The sequence below is a fragment of the Hylobates moloch genome, unplaced genomic scaffold (genome assembly GCF_009828535.3).
Source record: "Hylobates moloch isolate HMO894 unplaced genomic scaffold, HMol_V3 SCAFFOLD_11, whole genome shotgun sequence".
In the NCBI taxonomy this organism is placed as follows: domain Eukaryota; kingdom Metazoa; phylum Chordata; class Mammalia; order Primates; family Hylobatidae; genus Hylobates; species Hylobates moloch.
Window position 1 is genome coordinate 81,010,538 of NW_026652286.1, and position 25,569 is coordinate 81,036,106.

General features: G+C 40.4%; 1 protein-coding gene across 4 annotated transcripts in view; it reads right to left on the reverse strand.

Annotated features, from left to right (window-relative positions):
* CUNH11orf65 (chromosome unknown C11orf65 homolog) overlaps positions 1-25,569 on the reverse strand; it is a 212,173-nt gene extending 186,604 nt beyond the window's left edge. For 2 of the 4 annotated variants that reach the window (XM_058424503.1, XM_058424502.1), the window contains exons 1-2: positions 25,511-25,542; positions 19,269-19,358 (exon numbers count right to left, since the gene is read on the reverse strand). In XM_058424503.1, coding sequence (XP_058280486.1) covers positions 19,269-19,349 — 81 coding nt within the window. In that variant the 5' untranslated portion in view covers positions 19,350-19,358; positions 25,511-25,542. Of the gene's footprint in view, positions 1-19,268; positions 19,359-25,510 lie in introns of all 4 variants that reach the window. The other 2 variants (XM_058424504.1, XM_032167314.2) reach the window with 1 other exon arrangement.

Sequence of the window (25,569 nt, forward strand, 5' to 3'; positions counted from 1 at the left end):
TGCACATGTACCCTAAAACCTAAATTATAATAATAAAAAAAAAATTTTCTCACAGAAAAAAAAAAAAAAAACCCAGCTATGATCCCGTAATTAGCTGCAGAAACAGGTAGTATCTATGAGTATTTCCTCTATATATCTGCATATAAATATTAGCAATTTTTTTCTTTTGTTTTCTCCTGTTCCCATTCCCCTAAAACAAATGTAAAGTGTGTTAATTACAGTGTGATAGGCACCATAACGCTCCCTAACAAAAGATGTTCACACCTAATCCCTGTAATCTGTGGTGTATAAATATGCTGTTACATGGAGAGGGTGAATTAAGATTGCATTTGGAACTAAGATTGCTAATCAGCTGACTTTGACACAGGGAAATTATCCTCATTGGCTCAAGGTAATTGCAAGGGTCCATATAAAGAACACAGAAGAGTCAGCAAGAGTGGTGTGATGAGGGAAAGACTTGACAGGTCATTGCTGGCTTTGAAAATAGACAGGGGTTGCTCCAGGAAAGATTTTAGGAGGAAAAAAAAAAAGAAAATAGAAAGGCGCCATGAGCCAAGGATGCGGGCAACTTCTAGAAGGAGGAAAGGGCAGGAAATTCTTCCCTAGAGCCTCCAGAAGAGGCTTAAAATCAAGCCCTGCTGACGCTTGATTTTAGCCCAATGAAGCCCATTTCAGACTTCTGACCTCCAGAACTGTAAGATAATACATTTCTGAGGTTTAAAGCACTAACTTTGTGGCAATTTTTACAGCAGCATTAGGAAATTAATACAAGTACTTAATCTTCCATCTGGTATTTAAAGTATAAGATATCATAGGTAGAGTATGGTTCAGCAAAAAGAGTAATAAAAATGATCCAAAAAGGATAAAGGTACTTTTGGGAAGGTTGTGAATATGCTTTGGCCTGTATGAGGAATGTTAGGTGGAAGCATGGTTTTGATTCTATTTGGAAGTTAAATATGGTTAAAGGGGATGTGTATGGATGCCAAGGTGACAAGGGGTAGACTCTGCTGGGTTATTCTATTGTCAACTTGACCAAACAAGGACAAATATAAAGAAAATGACATATAGACACATCATAATCAAACTGCTAAAAACCAAAGACAAAGAGGCAATTTAAAAGCAGCCAGAAAATAAATACCACATTACTTTCAGAGCAGAAACAGTGACACTATTTATTGACTTTTTAATAGAAACTCTGGGAGATAGAATAGAATGGAATGCCATCTGAGTGCTGAGGTGGGAAAAAACCCAATAACATGCCAGTCTAGATTTCTATGAAATGTGATAATATTCTTTGAAAATAAAAAGGAAATAAATACGTTTTTAGACAAACAAAAGCTGAAGAGATTCTTCACAGGCGGTCTGGCATCTAAGAAATCTTATAAGAAACACTACAGACACATCTATAATTCCAGAACTTTGGGAGGCTGACATGGGAAGATCACTTGAGGCCAGGAGTTTGAGACCCACCAGGTCAACATAGCAAGAACCCATTACGACAAAAAAAAAAAAAAAAGGGGGGGGGGGACAAAATTTTAAAAATTATCTAGGTGTGGTGATGCACACCTGAAGTCCTAGCTGCTCAGTAGGTTGAGGCAGGAGGCTCACTTGAGCTCAGGAATTCAAAGCTGCAGCGAGCTATGATTGCATCACTGCACTCCAGCCTGGGTGACAGGGCAAGAACCTGCCTCTCAAAAACAAAAATAAACTACAAAGAATTCTTGAGTTGGCAGAAAATTAATACCATAAGGAAGCAAATAAGGCTGCAGGAAGAAATGAAGGGCTCTGCATAGATAAAAATAGATACTGAAGGCTGGGTGCGGTGGCTCATGCCTGTAATCCCAGCACTTTGGGAGGCTGAGGCGGGCAGATCATGAGGTCAAGAGATCGAAACCATCCTGGCCAACATGGTGAAACCCCGTCTCTACTAAACATACAAAAATTAGCTGGGCATGGTGGCACATGTCTGTAGTCGCAGCTACTCAGGAGGCTGAGGCAAGAGAATCACTTGAATCCGGGAGGCAGAGGCAGAGGTTGCAGTGAGCTGAGATCACGCCACTGCACTCCAGCCTGGTGACAGAGTGAAACTCAGTCTAAAGAAAAAAAAAAGATTAGGAAATTAAACAAAACACAAATAAATGGAAAAACAACCCACATTCACGGATTGGAAGCCTTAGTATTGTTAAGATGACAGTATTACCCAAAGCAATGTACAGATTCAATGTAATCACTATCCAAAATCCCAATGGTATTTTTTGAAAAAACAGAAAAGCCCATCCTAAAATCTATGTGGAACACAAGGGACCCTGAATAGCCAAACAGTCTTGAAAAAGAATAAGTGAAAAAGTGTGAGTTGGAAGAGCCATACTTCCTGATTTCAAAACTTACTAAAGCTATGATAATCAAAACAGTTTGGTACTGGCCTAAGGACAGATATATAGGCCAACGGAACAGCATAGAGAGCCTCCAAATAGACTCATATATATGTCATCAACTCATTTTTGACAAGGGTTTCAAAACCATTCAATGAAGAGGACGGTATTTTCAACAAATGTATCTGTGACAATTATATACCCACAGGAAAAATAATGAAATTGGGTCCTTAATTTACACCATATGCAACATTAAGTCAAAATGGATCAAAGATCTAGGTGGCACGCAGTGGCTCACGCCTATAATTTCAGCAATTTAGGAGGCCGAGATGGGCAGATCACTTGAGGTCAGGAGTTTGAGACCAGCCTGGCCAACATGGTGAAACCCTGTCTCCACTAAAAATACAAAAATCAGCCGGGCATGTGGCACACTCCTGTAGTCCCAGCTACTTGGTAGGCTGAGGCAAAAGAATCCCTCGAACCTGGGAGGCGGAGTTTGCAATGAGCTGAGATTGAGCCATTGCACTCCAGCTTGGGCAACAAAGCAAGACTCTGTCTGGAAAAAAAAAAAAAAAAAAATCAAAGATCTACATGTAAGAGTTAAAGCCATAAAACTCCCAGAAGACAATATGGGGGGAAAGCTTCATGACACTGGATTTCGTAATGATTTCTTGGATATAACACCAAAAGCACAAGAAACAAAATTAACAAAAAGATAAACTGGACTACATAAAAATCAGACTGGGTGCAGTGGCTCATGCTTGTAATCCTAGCACTTTGGGAGGCCAAGGCGGGCAGATCACTTGAGGTCAGGAGTTTGAGACCAGTCTGGCCAACACAGTGAAACCCCGTTTCTACTAAAAATACAAAAATTAGCCAGGCATGGTGGTGGTTGCCTGTAGTCCCAGCTACTCGGAAGGCTGAGGCAGAAGAATCATTTGAACCCAGGAGGCAGAGGTTGCAGCGAACTGAGACTGTGCCACTGCACTGCAGCCTGGGTGACACAGCGAGACTCCATCAAAAAAAAAAAATTAAAACTTTTTGTGCATCAAAGGACACTATCAAGAGAGTAAAAGGGCAATCCACAAAATGGGAGAAAATATCTGCAAAGCAGATCTTCGAAAGATAAAGAACTCCTACATCTCAAGAGCAAATGCGAAACAACTCAATGTAAAAATGGGCAAAGGTCTTGAATACATATTTCTCCAAAGAAGACTTACAAGTGGTCAATAAGGACAGAAAAGATGATCAATATCACTAGTCATAAGGGAAATGTAAATCAAAACTGCAATGAGATACCACTTAACATCCATTAGAATGGTTATTACCAAAAAACTTGAAAATAGCAAGTATTGGCAAGGATACAGAGAAATTGGAAACCTTGTGCATTGCTGGTGGGAATGTAAAATGGTACAGCCACTGTGGTAAAGTTTGGCAGTTCCTTACAAAGTCAAACATAGAATTACAACATAATCCAGCAATTCCACTTCTAGACAGATACCCAAAAGAAAGCAATGGTTCAAACAGATACTTTTACATCAATTTCTTAGCAGCATTATTCATCGTAACCAAAAAGTGGAAATAGCCCAAATGTCCATTAACAGATGAATGGATAAGTACAATGTAGCATATAGATATATAATGGAATATTATCCATCCTTAGAAAGGAATGAAATTCTGATACATGCTATAAATTGGATGAACATTGAAAATGTTATGTTGAGTAAAATAAGCCAGATACAAAAAGACAAATCCACTTAAATGAGGTACCTAAAATAGGAAAATTCAGAGAGACACAAAGTAGAATAGAGATAATTGGGATCTGGTGGTTAGGAGGTTTTTGTTTAATGGGTACATGAGGTTTTGTTTGGGATGATGAAAAAGCTGTGGAAAGGGATAGTGGTGAGGGGTGCACAACATTATGAATATACTTAATGTAATTGAGTTATACACCTCAAAATGGTTAAACTGGTAAATTTTATGTTATGAACATTTTACTACAATAAAAAAGTGAACACTGGCTGTTTAAAACAAGAATAATAATGCCTTCTGGTATTTAAAACGAAAGTGTAAGTGAAATATCTGGAAATAACAAGACAAAGGTGAAGGGGTTAAAGCGAGTTAACATGTTATGAGATTCTTACATTGTTCTGAAAAGGGTAAAAGTACTAACTTAAGGTAGAGACTAACTAATCAAGGGCAAATATTGTAACTTTGCCCTTTCTAGCTTAACCCTCTAGAAGAATATATAGCTGTTCTAATCATCTATTACTGTGTAGTAAAGTACCTCAAAACTTAGTAGTGTAAAAACAACCACCATTTTATTATGCTCATAATTATGGGTTATGAATTCTGGTAGGGAATAGTAGGGAAGTCTTGTCTCATCTCCACAATGACTGAGGCTTCAGCGGGGATGACTTGAACAGTAGAAATGGCTGGGATGGCTCAACTGGGGCCCAATGTCAGGGACCTCAATTCTAGCTGTCAGCTAGGTCTCGGCTCTTTTCCTTATTACATTTATTGGGCATGGAATATAAAAAATGGCCTTTTCACTTATGTAACTGGTTAAGTGGGCTGGAATATCTGTTAAAACACGATAGTCAATCATCAATCTCTGGAGGCAACCTCTCCATGAAGCTAGCCTGGGATTCACTTCAGCATGGCAGTTTCAGGGCAGTTATCCTTCCTACATGGTGGCTGTTCTCACTCAGAATGAACATTTCAGGACACAGACTTGGACACTGCAATGCTTTTTATGACCTAGACTAAGAGGTTCCAGAAAATCATGTCCTATTTTAGTGGTTTTAATGGTAAAGCAAGTTACTAAAATAGCCTAGATGAAAGGGAAAATATTGGCCAATAGGAAGAGGAGGTTCCAAGATGGCCGAATAGGAACAGCTCCAGTCTACAGCTCCCAGCGTGAGCGACACAGAAGACAGGTGATTTCTGCATTTCCAAGTGAGGTACCGGGTTCATCTCACTGGGGCTTGTCAGACAGTGGGTGCAGCCCACAGAGCATGAGCCAATGCAGGGCAACGCATCGCCTCACCTGGGAAGTGCAAGGGGTTGGGGAATTCCCTTTCCTAGCCAAGGGAAGCCGTGACAGACGGTACCTGGAAAATTAGGACACTCCCACCCTAATACTGCACTTTTCCAAAGGTCTTAGCAAACAGCACACCAGGAGATTATATCTTGCGCCTAGCTCAGAGGGTCCCACGCCCACGGAACCTTGCTTGATGCTAGCACAGCAGTCTGAGATCAAACTGCAAGGTGGCAGCGAGGCTGGGGGAGGGGCGTCTGTCATTGCTGAGGCTTGAGTAGGTAAACAAAGCAGCTAGGAAGCTCGAACTGGGTGGAGCCCACCACAGCTCAAGGAGGCCTGCCTGCCTCTGTAGACTCCACCTCTGGGGGCAGGGCATAGCTGAACAAAACGCAGCAGAAACTTCTGCAGACTTAAACGTCCCTGTCTGACAGCTTTGAAGAGAGTAGTTGTTTCCCAGCATGGAGTTTGAGATCTGAGAATGGACAGACTGCCTCCTCAAGTGGGTCCCTGACCCCCAAGTAGCCTAACTGGGAGGCACCCCCCAGTAGGGGCAGACTGACACCTCATACGGCCAGGTGCCCCTCTGAGACGAAGCTTCCAGAGGAAGGATTAGGCAGCAACGTTTGCCATTCTGCAGTGTTTGCTGTTCTGCAGCCTCCGCTGGTGATACCCAGGCAAACAAGGTCTGGAGTGGACTTCCAGCAAAGTCCAACGGACCTGCAGCTGGGGGTCCTGACAGTTAGAAGGAAAACCAACAAACAGAAAGGACATCCACACCAAAATCCCATCCATAAGTCACCATCATCAAAAACCAAAGGTAGAGAAAACCACAAAGATGGGGAGAAACCAGAGCAGAAAAGCTGAAAATTCTAAAAATCAGAACGCCTCTTCTCCTCCAAAGGAATGCAGCTCCTCGCCAGCAACAGAACAAAGCTGGATGGAAAATGACTTTGATGAGTTGAGAGAAGAAGGCTTCAGATGATCGGTAATAACAAACTTCTCCAAGCTAAAGGAGGATGTTCGAACCTATCACAAAGAAGCTAAAAACCTTCAAAAATGATTAGATGAACGGTTAACTAGAATAAACAGTGTAGAGAAGACCTTAAATGACTTGATGGAGCTGAAAACCATGGCAAGAGAACTACGTGATGCATGCACAAGCTTCAGTACCCGATTTGATCAAGTAGAAGAAAGGGTATCAGTGACTGAAGATCAAATAAATGAAATGAAGCGAGAAGAGAAGTTTAGAGAAAAAAGAGTAAAAAGAACAAACAAAGCCTCTAAGAAATATGGGACTTGTGAAAAGACCAAACCTACGTCTGATTGGTGTACCTGAAAGTGATGGGGAGAACGGAATCAAGTTGCAAAACACTCTTAAGAATATTATCCAGGAGAACTTCCCCAACCTAGCAAAACAGGCCAACATTCTAAGTAAGGAAATACAGAGAATGCCACAAAGATACTCCTCGAGAAGAGCAACCCCAAGACACATAATTGTCAGATTCACCAAAGTTGAAATGAAGGAAAAAATATTAAGGGCAGCCAGAGAGAAAGGTCAGGTTACCCACAAAGGGAAACCCATCAGACTAACAGCGGATCTCTCGGCAGAAACTCTACAAGCCAGAAGAGAGTGGGGGCCAATATTCAACATTCTTAAAGAAAAGAATTTTCAACCCAGGATTTCATATCCAGCCAAACTAAGCTTCATAAGTGAAGGAGAAATAAAATCCTTTACAGACAAGCAAATGCTGAGAGATTTTGTCACCACCAGGCCTGCCTTACAAGAGCTCCTGAAGGAAGCACTAAACATGGAAAGGAACAACTGGTACCAGCCACTGCAAAAACATTGTAAAGACCATCGACACTAGGAAGAAACCGCATCAATTAACGAGCAAATTAACCAGCTAACATCATAATGACAGGATCAAATTCACACATAACAATATTAACCTTAAATGTAAATGGGCTAAATGCTCCAATTAAAAGACACAGACTGGCAAATTGCATAAAGATTCAAGACCCATCAGTGTGCTGTATTCAGGAGACCCATCTCACGTGCAGAGACACACATAGGCTCAAAATAAAGGGATGGGGGAAGATCTAACAAGCAAATGGAAAAAAAAAAAAGCAGGGGTTGCAATCCTAGCCTCTGATAAAACAGACTTATACCAACAAAGATCAAAAGAGACAAAGAAGGCCATTACATAATGATAAAGGGATCAATTCTACAAGAAGAGCTAACTATCCTAAATACATATGCACCCAATACAGGAGCACCCAGATTCATAAAGCAAGTCCTTAGAGACCTACAAAGAGACTGACTCCCACACAATAATAATGGGAGACTTTAACACCCCACTGTCAACATTAGACAGATCAACGAGACAGAAAGTTAACAAGGATATCCAGGAATTGAACTCAGCTCTGCACCAAGCAGACCTAATAGACATCTACAAAACTCTCCACCCCAAATCAACAGAATATACATTTTTCTCCTCACCATATCACACTTATTCCAAAATTGACCACATAGTTGGAAGTAAAGCTCTCCTCAGCAAATGTAAAAGAACAGAAATTATAACAGACTGTCTGTCAGACCACAGTGCAATCAAACTAGAACTCAGGATTAAGAAACTCACTCAAAACCGCTCAACTACATGGAAACTGAATAACCTGCTCCTGAATGACTCCTGGGTACATAACAAAATGAAGGCAGAAATAAAGATGTTCTTTGAAACCAACGAGAACAAAGACACAACATACAAGAATCTCTGGGACACATTTAAAGCAGTGTGTAGATGGAAATTTATAGCACTAAATGCCCACAAGAGAAAGCAGGAAAGATCTACAACTGACACCCTAACATCACAATTAACAGAACTAGAGAAGCAAGAGCAAACACATTCAAAAGCTAGCAGAAGACAAGAAATAACTAAGATCAGAGCAGAACTGAAGGAGATAGAGACACAAAAAACCCTTCAAAAAATCAATGAATCCAGGAGCTGGGTTTTTGAAAAGATCAACAAAATTGATAGACCACTAGCAAGACTAAAAAGAAGAAAAGAGAGATGAATCAAACAGATGTGATAAAAAATGATAAAGGGGACATCACCACCAATCCCACAGAAATACAAACTACCATCAGAGAATACTATAAACACCTCTATGCAAATAAACTGGAAAATCTAGAAGAAATGGATAAATTCCTGGATACATACACCCTCCCAAGACTAAACCATGAAGAAGTAGAATCCCTGAATAGACCAATAACAGGCTCTGAAATTGAGGCAATAATTAATAGCCTACCAACCAAAAAAATCCCAGGACCAGACGGATTCATAGCCGAATTCTACCAGAGGTAGAAACAGGGGCTGGTACCATTCCTTCTGAAACTATCCCAATCAATAGAAAAAGAGGGAATCCTCCCTAACTCATTTTATGAGGCCAGCATCATCCTGATACCAAAGCCTGGCAGAGACACACACACAAAAAAGAATTTTAGACCAATATCCCTGACGAACATCGATGCAAAAACCCTCCATAAAATACTGGCAAACCGAATCCAGCAGCACATCAAAAAGCTTATCCACCATGATCAAGTCAGCTTCATCCCTGGGATGCAAGGCTGGTTCAACGTACGCAAATCAATAAATGTAATCCATCATATAAACAGAACCAATTACAAAAACCACGTGATTATGTCAATAGATGCAGAAATGGCCTTCGATAAAATTCAACAGAACTTCATGCTAAAAACTCTCAATAAACTAGGTATTGATGGGATGTATTTCAAAATAATAAGAGCTATTTATGACAAACCCACAGCCAATATCATACTGAATGGGCAAAAACTGGAAGCATTCCCTTTGAAAACTGGCACAAGACAGGGATGCCCTCTCTCACCACTCCTATTCAACACAGTGTTGGAAGTTCTGGCCAGGGCAATCAGGCAGGAGAAAGAAATAAAGGGTATTCAATTAGGAAGACAGGAAGTCAAATTGTCTCTGTTTGCAGATGACATGATTGTATATTTAGAAAACCCCATCATCGGCTGGGCGCGGTGGCTCACACTTGTAATCCCAGCACTTTGGGAGGCCGAGGCGGGCGGATCACGAGGTCAGGAGATCGAGACCATGGTGAAACCCCGTCTCTACTAAAAATACAAAAAATTAGCCGGGCGTGGTGGCGGGCGCCTGTAGTCCCAGCTACTCGGAGAGGCTGAGGCAGGAGAACGGCGTGAACCCGGGAGGCGGAGCTTGCAGTGAGCCGAGATTGCGCCACTGCACTCCAGCCTGGGTGACAGAGCGAGACTCCGTCTCAAAAAAAAAAAAAAAGAAAACCCCATCATCTCAGCCCCAAATCTCCTTAAGCTGATAAACAACTTCAGCAAAGTCTCAGGATACAAAATCAATGTGCAAAAATCACAAGCATTCCTATACACCAATAACAAACAGAGAGCCAAATCATGAGTGAACTCCCATTCACAATTGCTACAAAGAGAATAAAATACCTAGGAACCCAACTTACAAGGGATGTGAAGGACCTCTTCAAGGAGAACTACAAATCACTGCTCAACAAAATAAAAGAGGACACAAACAAATGGAAGAACATTCCATGCTCATAGGTAGGAAGAATCAATATCACGAAAATGGCCATACTGACCAAGGTAATTTATAGATTCAACACCATCCCCATCAAGCTACCAATGACTTTCTTCACAGAACTGGAAAAGACTACTTTAAAATTCACATGGAACCAAAAAAGAGCCCGCATTGCCAAGACAATCCTAAGCCAAAAGAACAAAGCTGGAGGCATCATGCTACCTTCCTTCAAACTATACTACAAGGCTACAGTAACCAAAACAGCATGGTACTGGTACCACAACAGAGATATAGACCAATGGAACAGAACAGAGTCCTCAGAACTAATATCACACATCTACAACCATCTGATCTTTGACAAACCTGACAAAAACAAGAAATGGGGAAAGGATTCCCTATTTACTAAATAGTGCTGGGAAAACTGGCTAGCCTATGTAGAAAGCTGAAACTGGATCCCTTCCTTTCACCTTATAAAAAATTAATTCAAGATGGATTAAAGACTTACATGTTAGACCTAAAGCCATAAAAACCCTAGAAGAAAACCTAGGCAATACCATTCAGGACATAGGCATGGGCAAGGACTTCATGTCTAAAACACCAAAAGCAATGGCAACAAAAGCCAAAATTGACAAATCGGATCTAATTACACTAAAGAGCTTCTGCACAGCAAAAGAAACTACCATCAGAGTGAACAGGCAACCTACAGAATGGGAGAAAATTTTTCCAATCTACCCATCTGACAAAGGGCTAATATCCAGAATCTACAAAGAACTTAAACAAATTTACAAGAAAAAAATCAAACAACCCCATCAAAAAGTGGGCAAAGGATATGAACAGACACTTCTCAAAAGAAGACATTTATGCAGCCAACAGACACATGCAAAAATGCTCATCATCACTGGCCATCAGAGAAATCCAAATCAAAACCACAGTGAGATACCATCTCACACCAGTAAGAATGGGAATCATTAAAAAGTCGGGAAACAACAGGTGCTGGAGAGGATGTGGAGAAATAGGAACACTTTTACACTGTTGGTGGGACTGTAAACTAGTTCAACCATTGTGGAAGACAGTGTGGCAATTCCTCAAGATCTAGAACTAGAAATACCCTTTGACCCAGCCATCCCATTACTGGGTGTATACCCAAAGGATTATAAATCATGCTGTTATAAAGACACATGCACACGTATGTTTATTGTGGCACTATTCACAATAGCAAAGACTTGGAACCAACCCAGATGTCCACCAATGATAGACTGGATTAAGAAAATGTGGCACATATACCCCATGGAATACTATGCAGCCATAAAAAAGGATGATTTCATGTGCTTTGTAGAGACATGGATGAAGCTGGAAACCATAATTCCGAGCAAACTATCACAAGGACAGAAAACCAAACACCGCATGTTCTCCCTCATAGGTGGGAACTGAACAATGAGAACACCTGGACACAGGGTGGGGAACATCACACACCAGGGCCTGTCATGGGGTGGGGGGAGGGGGGAGGGATAGCATTAGGAGATATACGTAATGTAAATGATGAGTTAATGGGTGCAGCACACCAACATGGCACATGTATACATTTGTAACAAACCTGCATGTTGCGCACATGTACCCTAGAACTTAAAGTATAATTTTTAAAAAAATTAAAAAAAAAAAAAAAGAAAAAAAAAGAAAGGGAAAATATTGCCACCTCCTGTCACCAGGAGAAATAGAAAACAACTTATGGCATCTTTAATCAATCAAAATAACTAAAAAGTTAATAGAGAAGAAAATAATGACTAACAATATTTAATTACTACAAAGAAAGGGAAAAGGAAGGAGAAAAATACAGGAAGAACAGATCAGACAAGTAGAAAACAAACAGCAAGATGGTAGCCTTAAGCCCAATGAATACAGTAATTACAATAAATACAAATGGTCTAAACATGCTAATTAAAAGACAAAGATTATTTAGAATTATGCAAAATTAAATCAAACTGTATTTTGTTTACAAGAGACATAATTTAAATATAAGGGCACAAAAAGCTGAAAAGTAAAAGAATAGGAAAAGATGTCATGTAAGTATTCACCAAAAGAACACTAGGGTAGCTATATCAATATAAAATAAAATGTTCTTTCAGACAAGAAGTACTGTAAAATATACGAAATATCTATTGAAGTGATCACATGCTTTTTGTCCTTTATTCTGTTAATTTGGTCATCGCATTTATTAATTTGTATATGTTGAACCACCTTGCACACAAAGGATAAATTTCACTTGATTATTATTTTAATGTGCTGTTAAATTCAGTTTGCTAGTATTTGGTTGAAGATCCTATTCATCTATGTTCATCAGGGGCATTAGCCTGTAATTTTATTATAGCATCCTTGTCTGGCCTTGGTATCCAAGTCATGTTGGCTTTGTAAATGAAGTTAGAAGTATGCTCTCCTCTTTAATTTTTTGAAGAGTTTGAAAATGGCAGATGATTATTTCTTCTTTAAATATTTAGCAGAATTCAACAGTAAGGCCATCAGTGAATTCAACAGTGAAGCCATCCTGGGCTTTTCTTTAACGGGAGGTTTTTTATTACTGATCCAATCTTCTTACTCATTATTGGTCTGTTCATATTTTCTATTTCTTCATGATTCAGTCTTGGGAGGTTATATGTATCTAAGAATTTGCCCATTTCTTCTAGTTATCCTATTTATTGGCTTATAATTGTTCATAGTAGCTTCTTATTATCCTTTGTATTTCTGTAGTATCAGTTGTAATGTCTCATCTTTCATTTCTGATTTTAGTCTTCTTTTTTTTTTTCTTTTTTTTGAGACCGTTTCACTCTTGTTGCCCAGGCTGGGGTGCAATGGCACAATCTCAGCTCACCGCAACCTCCGCCCCCTGGGTTCAAGTGATTCTCCTGCCTCAGCTTCCCGAGTAGTTGGCATTACAGGCATGTGCCACCACACCTGGCTAATTTTGTATTTTTAGTAGAGACGAGGTTTCTCCATGTTGGTCAGGCTGGTCTCGAACTCCCGACCTCAGGTGATCTGCCCACCTCAGCCTCCCAAAGTGCTGGGATTACAGGCGTGAGCCACCACGCTAGGCATACTTTTACATTTTTATTTATTTATTTATTTATTTATTTATTTTTAGAGATGTAGTCTCACTATGTTGCCAAGGCTGGACTCAAACTCTTGGGCTAAAGTGATCTTTGTGCCTCATTCTCCTAAGTAACTGGGACTACAGACGTGTGCCACCACACCTGATTTGCTTTTTTTTATTAATCTAGTTAAAGATTTGCCAATTTTGCTTATCTTTTCAAAAACCCAACTCTTAGTTTTGTTGATCTTTTCTATTGTTTTTCTAGTTTTTATTTCAATCATTTCTGCTCTAATCTTTATTTCCTTCCTTCTGCTAACTTTGGTCTTTGTTCTTCTGTTTCTAGTTCCTTGAAGTGTAACACTAGGTTGTTTGAGATCTTTCTTGTTTTGTGATGTAGGCATTTATTGCTATGAAATTCCCTTTTAGAATTGCCTTTGCTGCATCCCATACGTTTTGGTATGTTGTGTCTCCATTTTGTTTATCTCAATATATTCCTTAACTTACCTTTAAAGGTCACATATGACAAGCCCACAGCTAACATCATACTTAATGGTGAAAAGTTAAAAGTTTCTTCTCTAAGATCAGGAACAAGGATGCCCCCGCTTACTACTTGTATTTAACATGGCACTGGAAGTCTCAGCCAGAGAAATCAGGCAAGAGAAAGAAATAAGACATACAAATTGAAAAGGAAGATGTTAAATTGTCTCTGTTTGCAGATGACATCTTATATACAGAAGACCTTAAAGACTCTATCTAAAAACTGTTAAAAATAATAAGCAAATTTAGTAAAGTTACAAACTCAACATACAAAAATCAATTGGTGTTTCTATAAACCAAAGGTATAATGTTCACAAAGGAAAAGTAAAACTGTCATCATTCAAAGATAACATGACTAAGAAAATCCAAAGGAATTTATAAAAAAGCCATTAGAGGCCGGGCACAGTGGCTCATGCCTGTAATCCCAGCACTTTGGGAGGTCGAGGCGGGCGGATCACGAGGTCAGGAGTTCGAGACCAGACTGACCAACATAGTGAAACCCTATCTCTACTAAAAATACAAAAATTAGCCAGGTGTGGTGGCACATGCCTGTAATCCCAGCTACTCGGGAGGCTGAGGCAGGAGAATCACTTGAACCCAGGAAGCGGTGGTTGCAGTGAGCCGAGATCATGTCACTGCACTCCATCCTGGGTGACAGAGCAAGACTCTGGCTAAAAAAAAAAAAAAAAAAATCATGGAGAGAAATTTAAGATCCAAAGACATGGGCCAGGTGTGGTGGCTCATGCCTGTAATCCCAGAACTTTGGGAGGCCAAGATGGGTAGATCACTTGAGCTCAGGAGTCAGAGACCAGCATGGGCAACACGGCAAGACACCCCATCTACAAAAAGTACAGAAAGTATCCAGGCGTGGTGACCCATGCCTGTAGTCCCAGCTACTTGGGAGGCTGAGGCAGGAGAATTGCTTGAACCTGGGAGGTGGAGATTTCAGCGAGCCGAGATTGTGCCACTGCACTCCAGCCTAGGCAACAGGGTAAGACTCTGTCTTAAAAAATAAACAAATAAATATACACAAATAGACCAATGCAACAGAATAGACACTACAGAAACACTTTACATATATGATTACATGATTTAAACAATGGCACCACAGCAATTCATTGTGAAAAGGATGGTATTTTCAATCAAAGGTATTTGATCAGTTGGATATCCATAAGAAAAAAATGAACTTTGTACCTGTGAGTATACACAACAATTAATTTGAGATGGATACTAGATCTCAATCTGAAACTAAAGCAATTAAGCCTCTAGGACAAACATAAGGAAAATATCTTCTAACTAGGTTAGACAAAATTTCTTAAACAGCACCCAGAAAGCACTAACCATGAAGAAAAAGTGGTGGCTGGGCATGGTGGCTCACATCTGTAATCTGAGCACTTTGGGAGGCCAAGTTGGGAGGACTGCTTGAGGCCAGGAGTTCAACACTAGCCTTGGCAACATAGCGAGACTCTGTCTCTACAAAAAATTAAAAAATTAGCCAGGCATGGTAGTGCACACCTGTAGTCCAAACAGGAGGCTGAGGCAGGAGGATTGCTTGAGCCCAGGAGTTCAAGGTTACAGTGAACTGTGATCATGCGACTGCACTCTAGCATGGGCAAAAGAGTGAAACCCTGTCAAAGAAAGAAAAAACAAAGAAAGAAAAGAAGGAAAGAAGGAAAGAAAGAGAAAAAGTCACAAATTGGACTTTATTAAAATTAAAGACTTCTTTTCACTAAGAACATCTTAGAGGAATGAGGCAAGCCTGGGAGAAGATATTCAACACATATAGTATTTAACAAAGGACTTGCATTCAGGATGTATGAACTCCTCCAGAGAATACTTACAACATAATAGTACAGGTAATAGATCTTGGCGGTTTGAAGATGGAGAGGAGAGGTAAAGAAAAGGGTGGGGATACTTATGTTCTCATCATATATAATGGGGAGTCAAGTGATCCTATGTCAGCCTGATGGAACAAGAAACTAAGACTTAAATATTCTTTAAACCAATAAGGTAATAAAATAGAGGAACTAAAAAAATAACATTATGATACTGGGAGGGGAGATAAGCAGGGCTGCGGAGGGTAAGTAACCTAAGTTCTCAATTATCTTTGCAGAAAGCCAACAGATTACTTCTAAAGTTAATAAAAGATAATTGTACATGCACATTATTTAAAAGCATGGAAGTAACTACTAGAAGATCTACAATAAAAATAGTTAAAAATGGGCCAGGCGCGGTGGCTCACACCTGTAATCCTGGCACTTTGGGAGGCACAGGTGGGTGGATCACGAGGTCAAGAGTTCAAGATCAGCCAGGCCAAGATGGTGAAACCTCATCTCTACTAAAAATGGAAAAAAATCAGCTGGGTGTGGTAGTGGGCGCCTGTAATCCCAGGTACTTGGGAGGCTGAGGCAGAGAATTGACTGAACCCGGGAGGCGGAGGTTGCAGTGAGGCGAGATTGCACCAGTGCACTCCAGCCTAGGCAACAGAGCAAGACTCCATCTCAAAAAAAAAAAGTTAAAATGGTTGCTTTTAGTGTATGAGGGTGAAAGAAAGTAGGATGGGGTAAAATATTTATTTTTCATAATAAATTACTCTATATTACTTATTAAAGAAGTATGCATGTTACTTTGATTAAAATATTTAATTTTTTTAAATCCCTACATTTACATTACTATAACTATGCAAATAATTCACTTCTACAGCCAAGCAATGTGCTAAAACTATGCATCCTTTTTTTAGAAGTCACCCACTTGACTGTATCTAGAATCAAGATGCTGTGTCTAGAATCAAGAGCAAATGTATTCTCTTCACATCTTAGAACAATTTTAATCTGTCATATCTGAACCATGACTTTCACGGTTAGCTCTTTTTCAAAGTTTCTAACCTCTTTTTTCTAAATCCAGCCTCTGTCATACTTTCTATTGCATGGGGTACCATTTTCCTCCCAGATATTACCCTCTTAGAGGCACTCAATAGCCTGATCTAATTTAAATTTATTACTATTTTTGTTTTCTTCAGGTTCTATCTTTTTTTTCTTTTTCTTTTTCTTTTGACATCACTGATTTTCCTTAAAAGTGAACCTTGGTTGTCCATTAATACTTAAGAATGAAGGTCTGTGTCAATTTTTCTAGGCACTAGTACGAGTATCTTTTGTTAGTATTCTGTCTACCCAGTGTTCTCACTCAGGAGTGGGAAAATTGCCTGGGGGGCTTCATGACATGAGTGGAATAAGTAATTACCAGGCTTTCTTTAATGGGTATGGTCAAGTAGCCAGCTATTAAGCAGGGTGTCTCTCAAATACCAAAATTAAGAGGCAACACAACAAAATTAAGAGGGTTTCACTGTGGAATGCCAAATCCATGCTAGCTTTCCCAGATAGTTCATTTGATTTTTCATTTTTCATTTTTTTTAAAAAAGAGATAAGCCTCCAGGGTTTCTTTGTGTCTTTTTTGCCTAATAGCATATATCTGTCTACAAGCAGATTCGTGACTAGCAGTAAACATCCACCTACCCGCAGCCCTTGGTCTGCAAAAGACTGGAGACAACTGGCACGGCTGCCCTGTGTACAGACCTTCAATTAACCCCTGTCTTCAGTCCTTCTCCTTCCAGCTCTTTTAAATTGTTAACTCCAAATTCATATCCTCTCTGGGGTTCCAATGGCAAACCAATTCCCTCATTGGAACCCCTGTGAAATGTGCCTAGGCAAGTGTTTCTACAGTTTTTCCAAAGGATGCTATCATCTATTTTTAGTTTTCCAAAAATTAGATAAAATTTTTATCTGCTCATGAACTCCTTTCTCTTTGTTATGTATTAACCTTCTATACAGTGTCGTTTCAATGGGGTTCTGGAGGGATAGAAGGTGAAAATGTGTCCTCTGTCTACACACACACACACACACACACACACACACACACACACACACACACCTCTTTATTTACATGGCTTCTCTGCTGAAGCTCCTTTAAGGGCAAGGATGTATTCTGAAATTCCTAGCACAATGTCAGGAACACAGCAGCTAGTCAAAGGTATGTGGCTGGTTGGATGTGAGAGAAAATAGCTGCAAACGATAGAAAAGCTTAAGCCTAGATGATGTGTATGTCAATCAAAACCAACTAAGGAAGAGTAAGTTTTAAAAGAAGATTAGCTGGGTATAACAGTGCTCGGCTATAGGGCAAGTTACTTGGGAAGCTGAGGTTGGAGGATCACTTGAGCCCAGGAGTTTGAGACCATCCTGGGCAATATAGTGAGATCCCTGTATCTTTAAAAAATACATATTATTTTAGTGTTAGAAACAACATAGTTATACCCCAGCATAGGTTTTATGGCCTTGGTAGAGGCAAATAATGAAGCAACTTCACAAAATGTGATTAACTGATACAAAGGTGGTCTTGTAAGCCATAAAACCTTTGTATCAGTGTGTGCTAGAAACAGAGCCATATTACTTCACTTAAAATTACCAGGCACAGAGTCCTGCTGCTATCAGAGAGAAAAGAGTGAGGTCATTTTAGCTCTTGGCTCTCACCCAACCAGATAATTCAACTTGGAATATTCCTTACACCTATAAGACCAGCTCTACCCTTATAAAAGCACAAGTGACCACGACATTAACCCGGATATAGTGTATTATTAATAAACTTGAAGCTCCTCGAGAATAAGTACTCAATAAATATTTAATGAGTGGCTATATTCCTAACATCTGCTCACAATGCTGGTTCCTCAGTCAAGAAATAAAGTGTTTAGAGGTGAAAGGCAAATAATCTTATTAATGATACTTTCATTGATAGCCGTTATAAAAGTGCCTGGCCCAGATGAGGAACTCAATAAATATTTGTGCAGCTAATGAAACAATTGTAACTTTTAGAAACGTTAAAAAAAGTCTGCTTTTTTGTTGTTGTTGTTGATGTTGTTGCCCAGGCTGAAGTGCAATGGCATGATCTCGGCTCACCACCACCTCCGCCTCCCAGGTTCAAGTGATTTTCCTGCCTCAGCCTCCCGAGTAGTTGGGATTACAGGCATGCGCCACCACGCCCGGCTAATTTTGTAGTTTTAGTAGAGACAGGGTCTCTCCATGTTCGTCAGGCTGGACTCAAACTCCCGACCTCAGATGATCCGCCTGCCTCAGCCTCTCAAAGTGCTGGGATTACAGGCATGAGCCACCATGCCCGGCCAAAAAGTCTGCTTTTTAAAGCGAAGAATGGCACACAATTCTGCAAGTATACTAAAAGTTACTGAATTGTACACTTTATATAAAAAGTACTGAACTGGCCGGGTGCAGTGGCTCATGCCTGTAGTCCCAGCACTTTGGGAGGCCAAGGAGGGTGGATCACCTGAAGTCAGGAGTTTGGGACCAGCCTGGCCAACATGGTGAAACCCTGTCTCTACTAAAAATATAAAAATCAGCCGAGCATGGTGGTGCACCATCCCAGCTACTGGGGAGGCTGAGGTGGGAGAATTGCTTGAACCTGAGAGGCAGAGGCTACAGTGAGCTGATATCATGCCACTGCACTCCAGCCTAGGCAACAGAGATTCTGTCTTTTAAAAAAAAAAAAAAAAAAGCATTGAACTGTACACTTTAAATTTAAATTTTATGACATAAAAATTATATCTCAATAAAACTTCTAAATAAACTCACAAGGAAACTTTTCCAGGCGTGCTGAATGACTCTGGCAGCCTTATCCTGCTTTGTAAATTCTGATTCCTCTTCCCAAGGCATTCGAAATTCCTAAAAGAAAATGGGCAAAAAGGGTACATTTAAAATAATTTTAATTTCATTTCATTTTTATTTTTATTTTTTATTTTTTATTATTATTATTTTTTTGAGACGGAGTCTCGCTCTGTCACCCAGGCTGGAGTGCAGTGGCGCGATCTCGGCTCACTGCAAGCTCTGCCTCCCGGGTTCACGCCATTCTCCTGCCTCAGCCTCTCCGAGTAGCTGGGACTACAGGCGCCCGCCACCACGCCCGGCTAATTTTTTGTACTTTTAGTAGAGACGGGGTTTCACCGTGGTCTCGATCTCCTGACCTCGTGATCCGCCCGCCTCGGCCTCCCAAAGTGCTGGGATTACAAGCGTGAGCCACCGCGCCCGGCTCATTTTTATTTTTTTTTTTAGAGACACATTCTTGCTCTGTCACCCAGGCTGGAGTGCAGTGGTGCAATGATAGCTCACTGTAGCCTCAAACTGCTGGGCTCAAGTGACCCTCTCACCTTCACCTCCTAAGTAGCTGGGACTGTAGGCGTGCACCACCACACCTGGCTTTCTTTTTTTAATTATTATTTTTTTGTAGAGATGGGGTCTTGCTATGTTACCCAGGCTGGTGTCAAACACCTTCTGACTTGGCCTCCCAAAGTGTTGGGATTGTAAGCGTGAGCCACCGTGCTCAGCCTAAAATTATTTTATATGCTCCATTATAAAACTACCACTAGAACTCAATGAAAATTAAAGAGTTGCATAAATAAAACAATTAAAATAAGATTTTATATCAAAATAATAAAAATAAAAAGTCACCTTCTTATTTTTTAAGAGACAGAGTCTTTCTCTGTTGCCTTGGCTAGAATGCCGTGGCAGGATCATAGGTCACTGTAGCCTTGAACTCCTAGGCTCAATCGCTCCTCCTGCCTCACCCTCCTGAGTAGCTGGGACTACAGGCACATGCTACGATGCCTAGCTAATTTTTAAAATTTTTTTGTAGAGACAGGTTCTTCCTATGTTTCCCAGGCTGGTCTTGAATTCCTGTACTCAAGTGATCCTCCCACCTCTGCCTCTGAAAGTGCTTGGATTACAGGCATGAGCCACTGCGCCCAGGCAAAAGTAGTCAGCAATTATTGGTGATTTAATATGTTCTAATTTGTATATTTTTTCTAATTCCAGCAACAACCCTGCACAGCAGATTTTACTAATATACTTGTGTTAGAGATGAGGAGCCTAGGCTCTAAGGCCTAAGGTCAAATAGTGAGTAACTAAGCCAGTTATTAAATTCAAGTTTATCTTGAAAGTCCATGACTTTTACATAACCTGTTGCATGACTTCAAATAAACCTTTCTTAACGTGCATAGAGACAGAGTTGCATCCACAAAATTGCGCAGGTCCCTAACCTAAAATTAGACCTTATGTGGTCAAATATAAAAGGAAAAAAAGGTCATGCACTGAACACAGGGAGAAACATGGATTTTTACTTAGTCTTAAGAGTTATTAATACTTCAAGGAATAATGTCACTCACTACATTTACAGTAGCAATATGGTTCTGACATGCTTTATCATAGTCCAAAGTGAATAAATTTTGCTTAAAAGCTTAAAATTCTGGGCTGAATATAGTGACTCATGCCTGTAATCCCATGGTTTTGGGAGGCCAAGGCAGGAGGATTGCTTGAGGCCAGGACACCACCAGCCTGGGCAATATAGCGAGACTGCCATCTCTCCAGCAACAACAACAACAACAAAAAGCTGGGCAGGGCAGCACATACTGTAGTCCTAGCTACTTGGGAGGCTGAAACAGGAGGATGGCTTGAGCCCAGGAGTTCAAAGCTGCAGTGAGCTATGATTGCACCACTGCACTCCAGCCTGGGCCACAAAATGAGATCATGTCTCTAAAAATAATAAAAATTTAAACTCTGAATTGGTGCGTGTAAAATGCAAAACGTGTAAGGATTTACAAATCCCAAAGCCCTGACCTATTTAAACACATAACATACATCTACTAATATGTTTAGAAAGACAGAGGCTAAACAGAAAACTGTCAAAAAGGATATGCCATTCATAAGAAAAATGAAAGAAAAATGTATTTATATATTCTCAACTTGTCATTTTTCCCTTTTGATGTTTAAAGTTATTCAGAGCTTAAAACTAAAGGTGTTTTCTTCCTAATTTGGTAAATTGTTGTTTTTTAAATTGACATTTTTAAGAGTTGGGAGAAGGTTCTCTATGAAAAAAACTTATGTCTTTTTTGCTTTCCCTACAAATAGCCTTATTAATATAGGAGGCATGGGAAGACAGGTTAAGTCTTTGGACTCTGAGGCAAGATAGACCAGGGTTTAAATCTCAACAAATTCTACCTCATCCTTAGCTGTGTGATTTTGAAGAAGTTACTTAACTCACTCAAACTTCAAATTACTCATCTGTAAAATATGGGGACTCATTGTACCTAACTCATAGAATTGTCAGGATTAAGTCAGATAACACAGGTAAAGCATTTAGTATAGTTTCTGACCCACCATAACCACTCAATAAATCATATTATTATAATACAAACTATTTTCCAAAATAAAAACTATTCATATGCATTATTCCAGTTAGGAAACTGAGATAACATTTTAAGTACAATTATTCTGTTAATTTACAAATAACTGTTAACACAAATGAGATTAAGGAATGATATTTCAGGCCTAAAAGATTTGTTAATTTTTTTTTTTTTTTTTTTTGAGACAGAGTCTTGCTCTGTCACCCAGGCTGGAGTGCAGAGACATCATCTCAGCTCACTGCAACCTCCACCTCCCGGGTTCAAGCGATTCTCATGTCTCAGCCTCCTGAGTAGCTGGGATTACAGGTGTGTGCCACCACGCCAGGCTAATTTTTGTATTTTTAGTAGAGACAGAGTTTCACCCTGTTGGCCAGGGTGGTCTCGAACTGCTGGCCTCAAGAAATCCACCCGCCTTGGCCTCCCAAAGTGCTGGGATTACAGGCATAAGCCATTGCGCTCAGCAGCAACAATTTTCGTAGGATAGTTTTTACAAGTGGAATTGCTATGACAAAAGGTATGCACGTATATATTTCTGTTTTTTGTTTTCTGAGACAGAGTCTTGCTCTGTCGCCAGGCTGGAATGCAGTGGCGCGATTTCGGCTCACTGCAACCTCTGCCTCCCGGGTTCAAGCAATTCTCCTGCCTCAGCCTCCCAAGTAGCTGGCACTACAGGTGTGCGCCACTGTGCCCAGTTAATTTTTGTATTTCAAGTAGAGATGGGGTTTCACCACGTTGGCCAGAATGGTCTCGATCTCTTGACCTCATGATCCGCCCACCTCGGCCTCCCAAAGTGCTGGGATTACAGGAGTGAGCCACTGCACCTGGCGCACATATATATTTGAATTGACTCTCTCTGGAAAGGGATATGAGAAATTACTAAGAATGATTGTCTCTAGGAAGGGACCTGTGGATTGAGGAGCCTGGATTCGGAAAGGGAAGAGATGTTTTTGTTCCAGTATACTCTTTTATGCTGTTGGTTTTTTTCCACAATGTGCATTTAGTTCAGATATATACGATATAACTTCATAAAAAATAAAACAGCATGCATATTAAAACCTAACACTGCCAAACTGTCCTCAAAAATGGTGTCCAATTTATACCCATAAACATTCTATTGGAATGCTTGACTCTAAATTTTAGAAAAGTAAAAAACTAAACGTAAATTAGATATTAGGATTATAATGGGTCTTTTAATAATCTTTCCAAGAACTAAACTGTGTAATTTTTACCTGTTATCAATGTAGTGTGTTATTTAACATTACAGCATTAGCATTAATTCATCACAATTTCATCATTTTCCCAAATACATTCCCAATTTTGTAGGTGGAAATTTAACACTGGATCTTAAAAATCCCTTGAAAATCCTGAACCAGTTTATTGAATACTTTGATCTAAATAATTTCACACGGGCTTTCTGCATACACCTGCTTCCTGCTTCTCTAGTGACATAGGCTAAAGGGTGTTTAGAAGCTGCCAAAAAAGGATGTCATAAATGCCATCATTATATGTTTATGAATACACAAAATATAGAGGAAATATATTCCAGCATTCAAAATTATCTGATTCAGAAATAAACAATGAAGTTCCACAATTTCAAGAAAGAACATATTCAATTGTGTCAAATATTGTTGCAAGGACAAGTAAATACAGAGGAAAAAAAGGGAGATTTGGCCAGATAAAGTCACTAGTGACCGTACAGGCACTGCTTCAGTGGAGTAAGCAGGGAAGGAAGTTTGGGGTGGGTTGAGGAAGTGGGAAAGTTGAGACAGTAAGTACAGTAGTAATCCTTTGGAGTGCTGTAAGGGAGCAGAAAAATGGGGTGTAGCTAGAGAGTGAGAATGGATTAAAGGTTTAAAAAAAAGAAAAAAAAAGGTCAGGCGCAGTGGCTCACGCCTGTAATCCCAGCACTTTGGGAGGCCAAGGCAGGCAGATCACCTGAGGTCGGGAGTTTGAGACCAGCCTGACCAACATGGAGAAATCTCGTCTCTACTAAAAATACAAAATTAGCTGGGTGTGGTGGCACATGCCTGTAATCCCAGCTACTCAGGAAGGCTGAGGCAGGAGAATCGCTTGAACCCAGGAGGCGGAGGTTGCAGTGAGTCAAGATCATGCCACTACTCCAGCCTGGGCAACAAGAGTGAAACTCAGTCTAAAAACAACAACAAAAACAACAACAACAAAAACCGAGAGATTCTAAGGATGTTAAAATGTACCATCCAGTAGTGAGGGAGAAATTAAAGTGACAGAGAACTTAGAGGGGCAAAAAAAGGGATAAGTTAAAGGGTAAAACCTTTGAGTAGGTGTAAGAGGACATCATCTGGAGCAGAAAGGAGGGTGGGACCGTTGCTGGCTTTAGATAAGAAATAAGATCGACTTTATATGGTTATTATGATGCTCCAAATAAATTAAACATTGTGAAAACCCTTCATAAGTTTTAAGATACTAAAATGTACTACCAGGCCGGGTCTGGTGGCTCACGCCTGTAATCCTAACACTTTGGGAGGCCGAGGTGGGCGGATCACCTGAAGTCAGGGGTTGGAGACCAGCCTGGCCAATATGGTGAAACTCTGTCTCCACTAAAAATACAAAAATTAGCCGGGTGTGGTGGCGCACGCCTGCAGTCACAGCTACTCGGGAGGCTGAGGCAGGAGAATAGCTTGAACCCCGGAGGCAGAGGTTGCAGTGAACGGAGATCACGCCACTGCACTCAGCCTGGGCAACAGGGCGAGACACCTTCTCAAAAACAAACAACAACAAAAAACTAACCAAATAAAATGTACTATCAAACAACTGCTCAGGCAATGAAGTATTTTACTACACCCATGTGCCACTTGTAGATTCAGAGATAAAGATTTTCCAAGCTTATTATATCCCTAATCAATACAAATTTTTATCATAATAGATGATGTTTTCACTTATTTTTTACGCTTCGTGGAAAAAAGCGCACAAGATGTGTTTGAATTCTTGGTTTTACTTTTAAAGCACCAATCTTTACTTTGCTTGGATTGGAACCTGTATACTTACTATTTTATTTCCTCTACTAAATTTATTGAATAAACAAATGATTCTCGTGGCCTTTATAAGTTTCGTAATTTCGCTTTTCCTTTTTACATGTGGTCCTTGATGCTGGGGGCAGGAGAAGAAAAGCAACTAACCTATTCTTTAAAAACGCGTTTCCCTTTTCCATGTCTAAAAAAACTGAAAAGACGTAAAACCAATGGGAGGGGGAAAGGGAAAGAAATGAGGAAAAACCTAAGGAAGATAAATGTGTACTTCCCGGTCAGCGGGAAGGTGGACGGAGTAGTACCTTTGCGCAGGATTGGGGTGTGGGGATCTGTGAAGGCGCAGTATGAGCAGTAAGGACTTGTCAACCAGCCCGACGCAACTTCACCAAGGGCGAGGAAAGGACGCTCTGAGGAAGGGGTTACTCCGGGGCAGGACTGTAAACTAGCTGGAGGCCTCGCTGGGAGGGCTTTAGAGGAATGAAACGTCCTTAAGGGGGGCGGATGGGGAATGGTATCAGGGGTATGGGTTCTTTAGGGCCTTGAAACAAGGAAGGCTCAAACCAGTGGACACAAAGGCTCCCGGAATAGTAGTAGTACGGGCCGAGAGGGAAGGGACACTATTCCCTTCACCTACCAATCGCTGCTGGTCCGGGCGCCGCTGGACTCCTAGGTAACGTCGCAGGCGGAAATGAC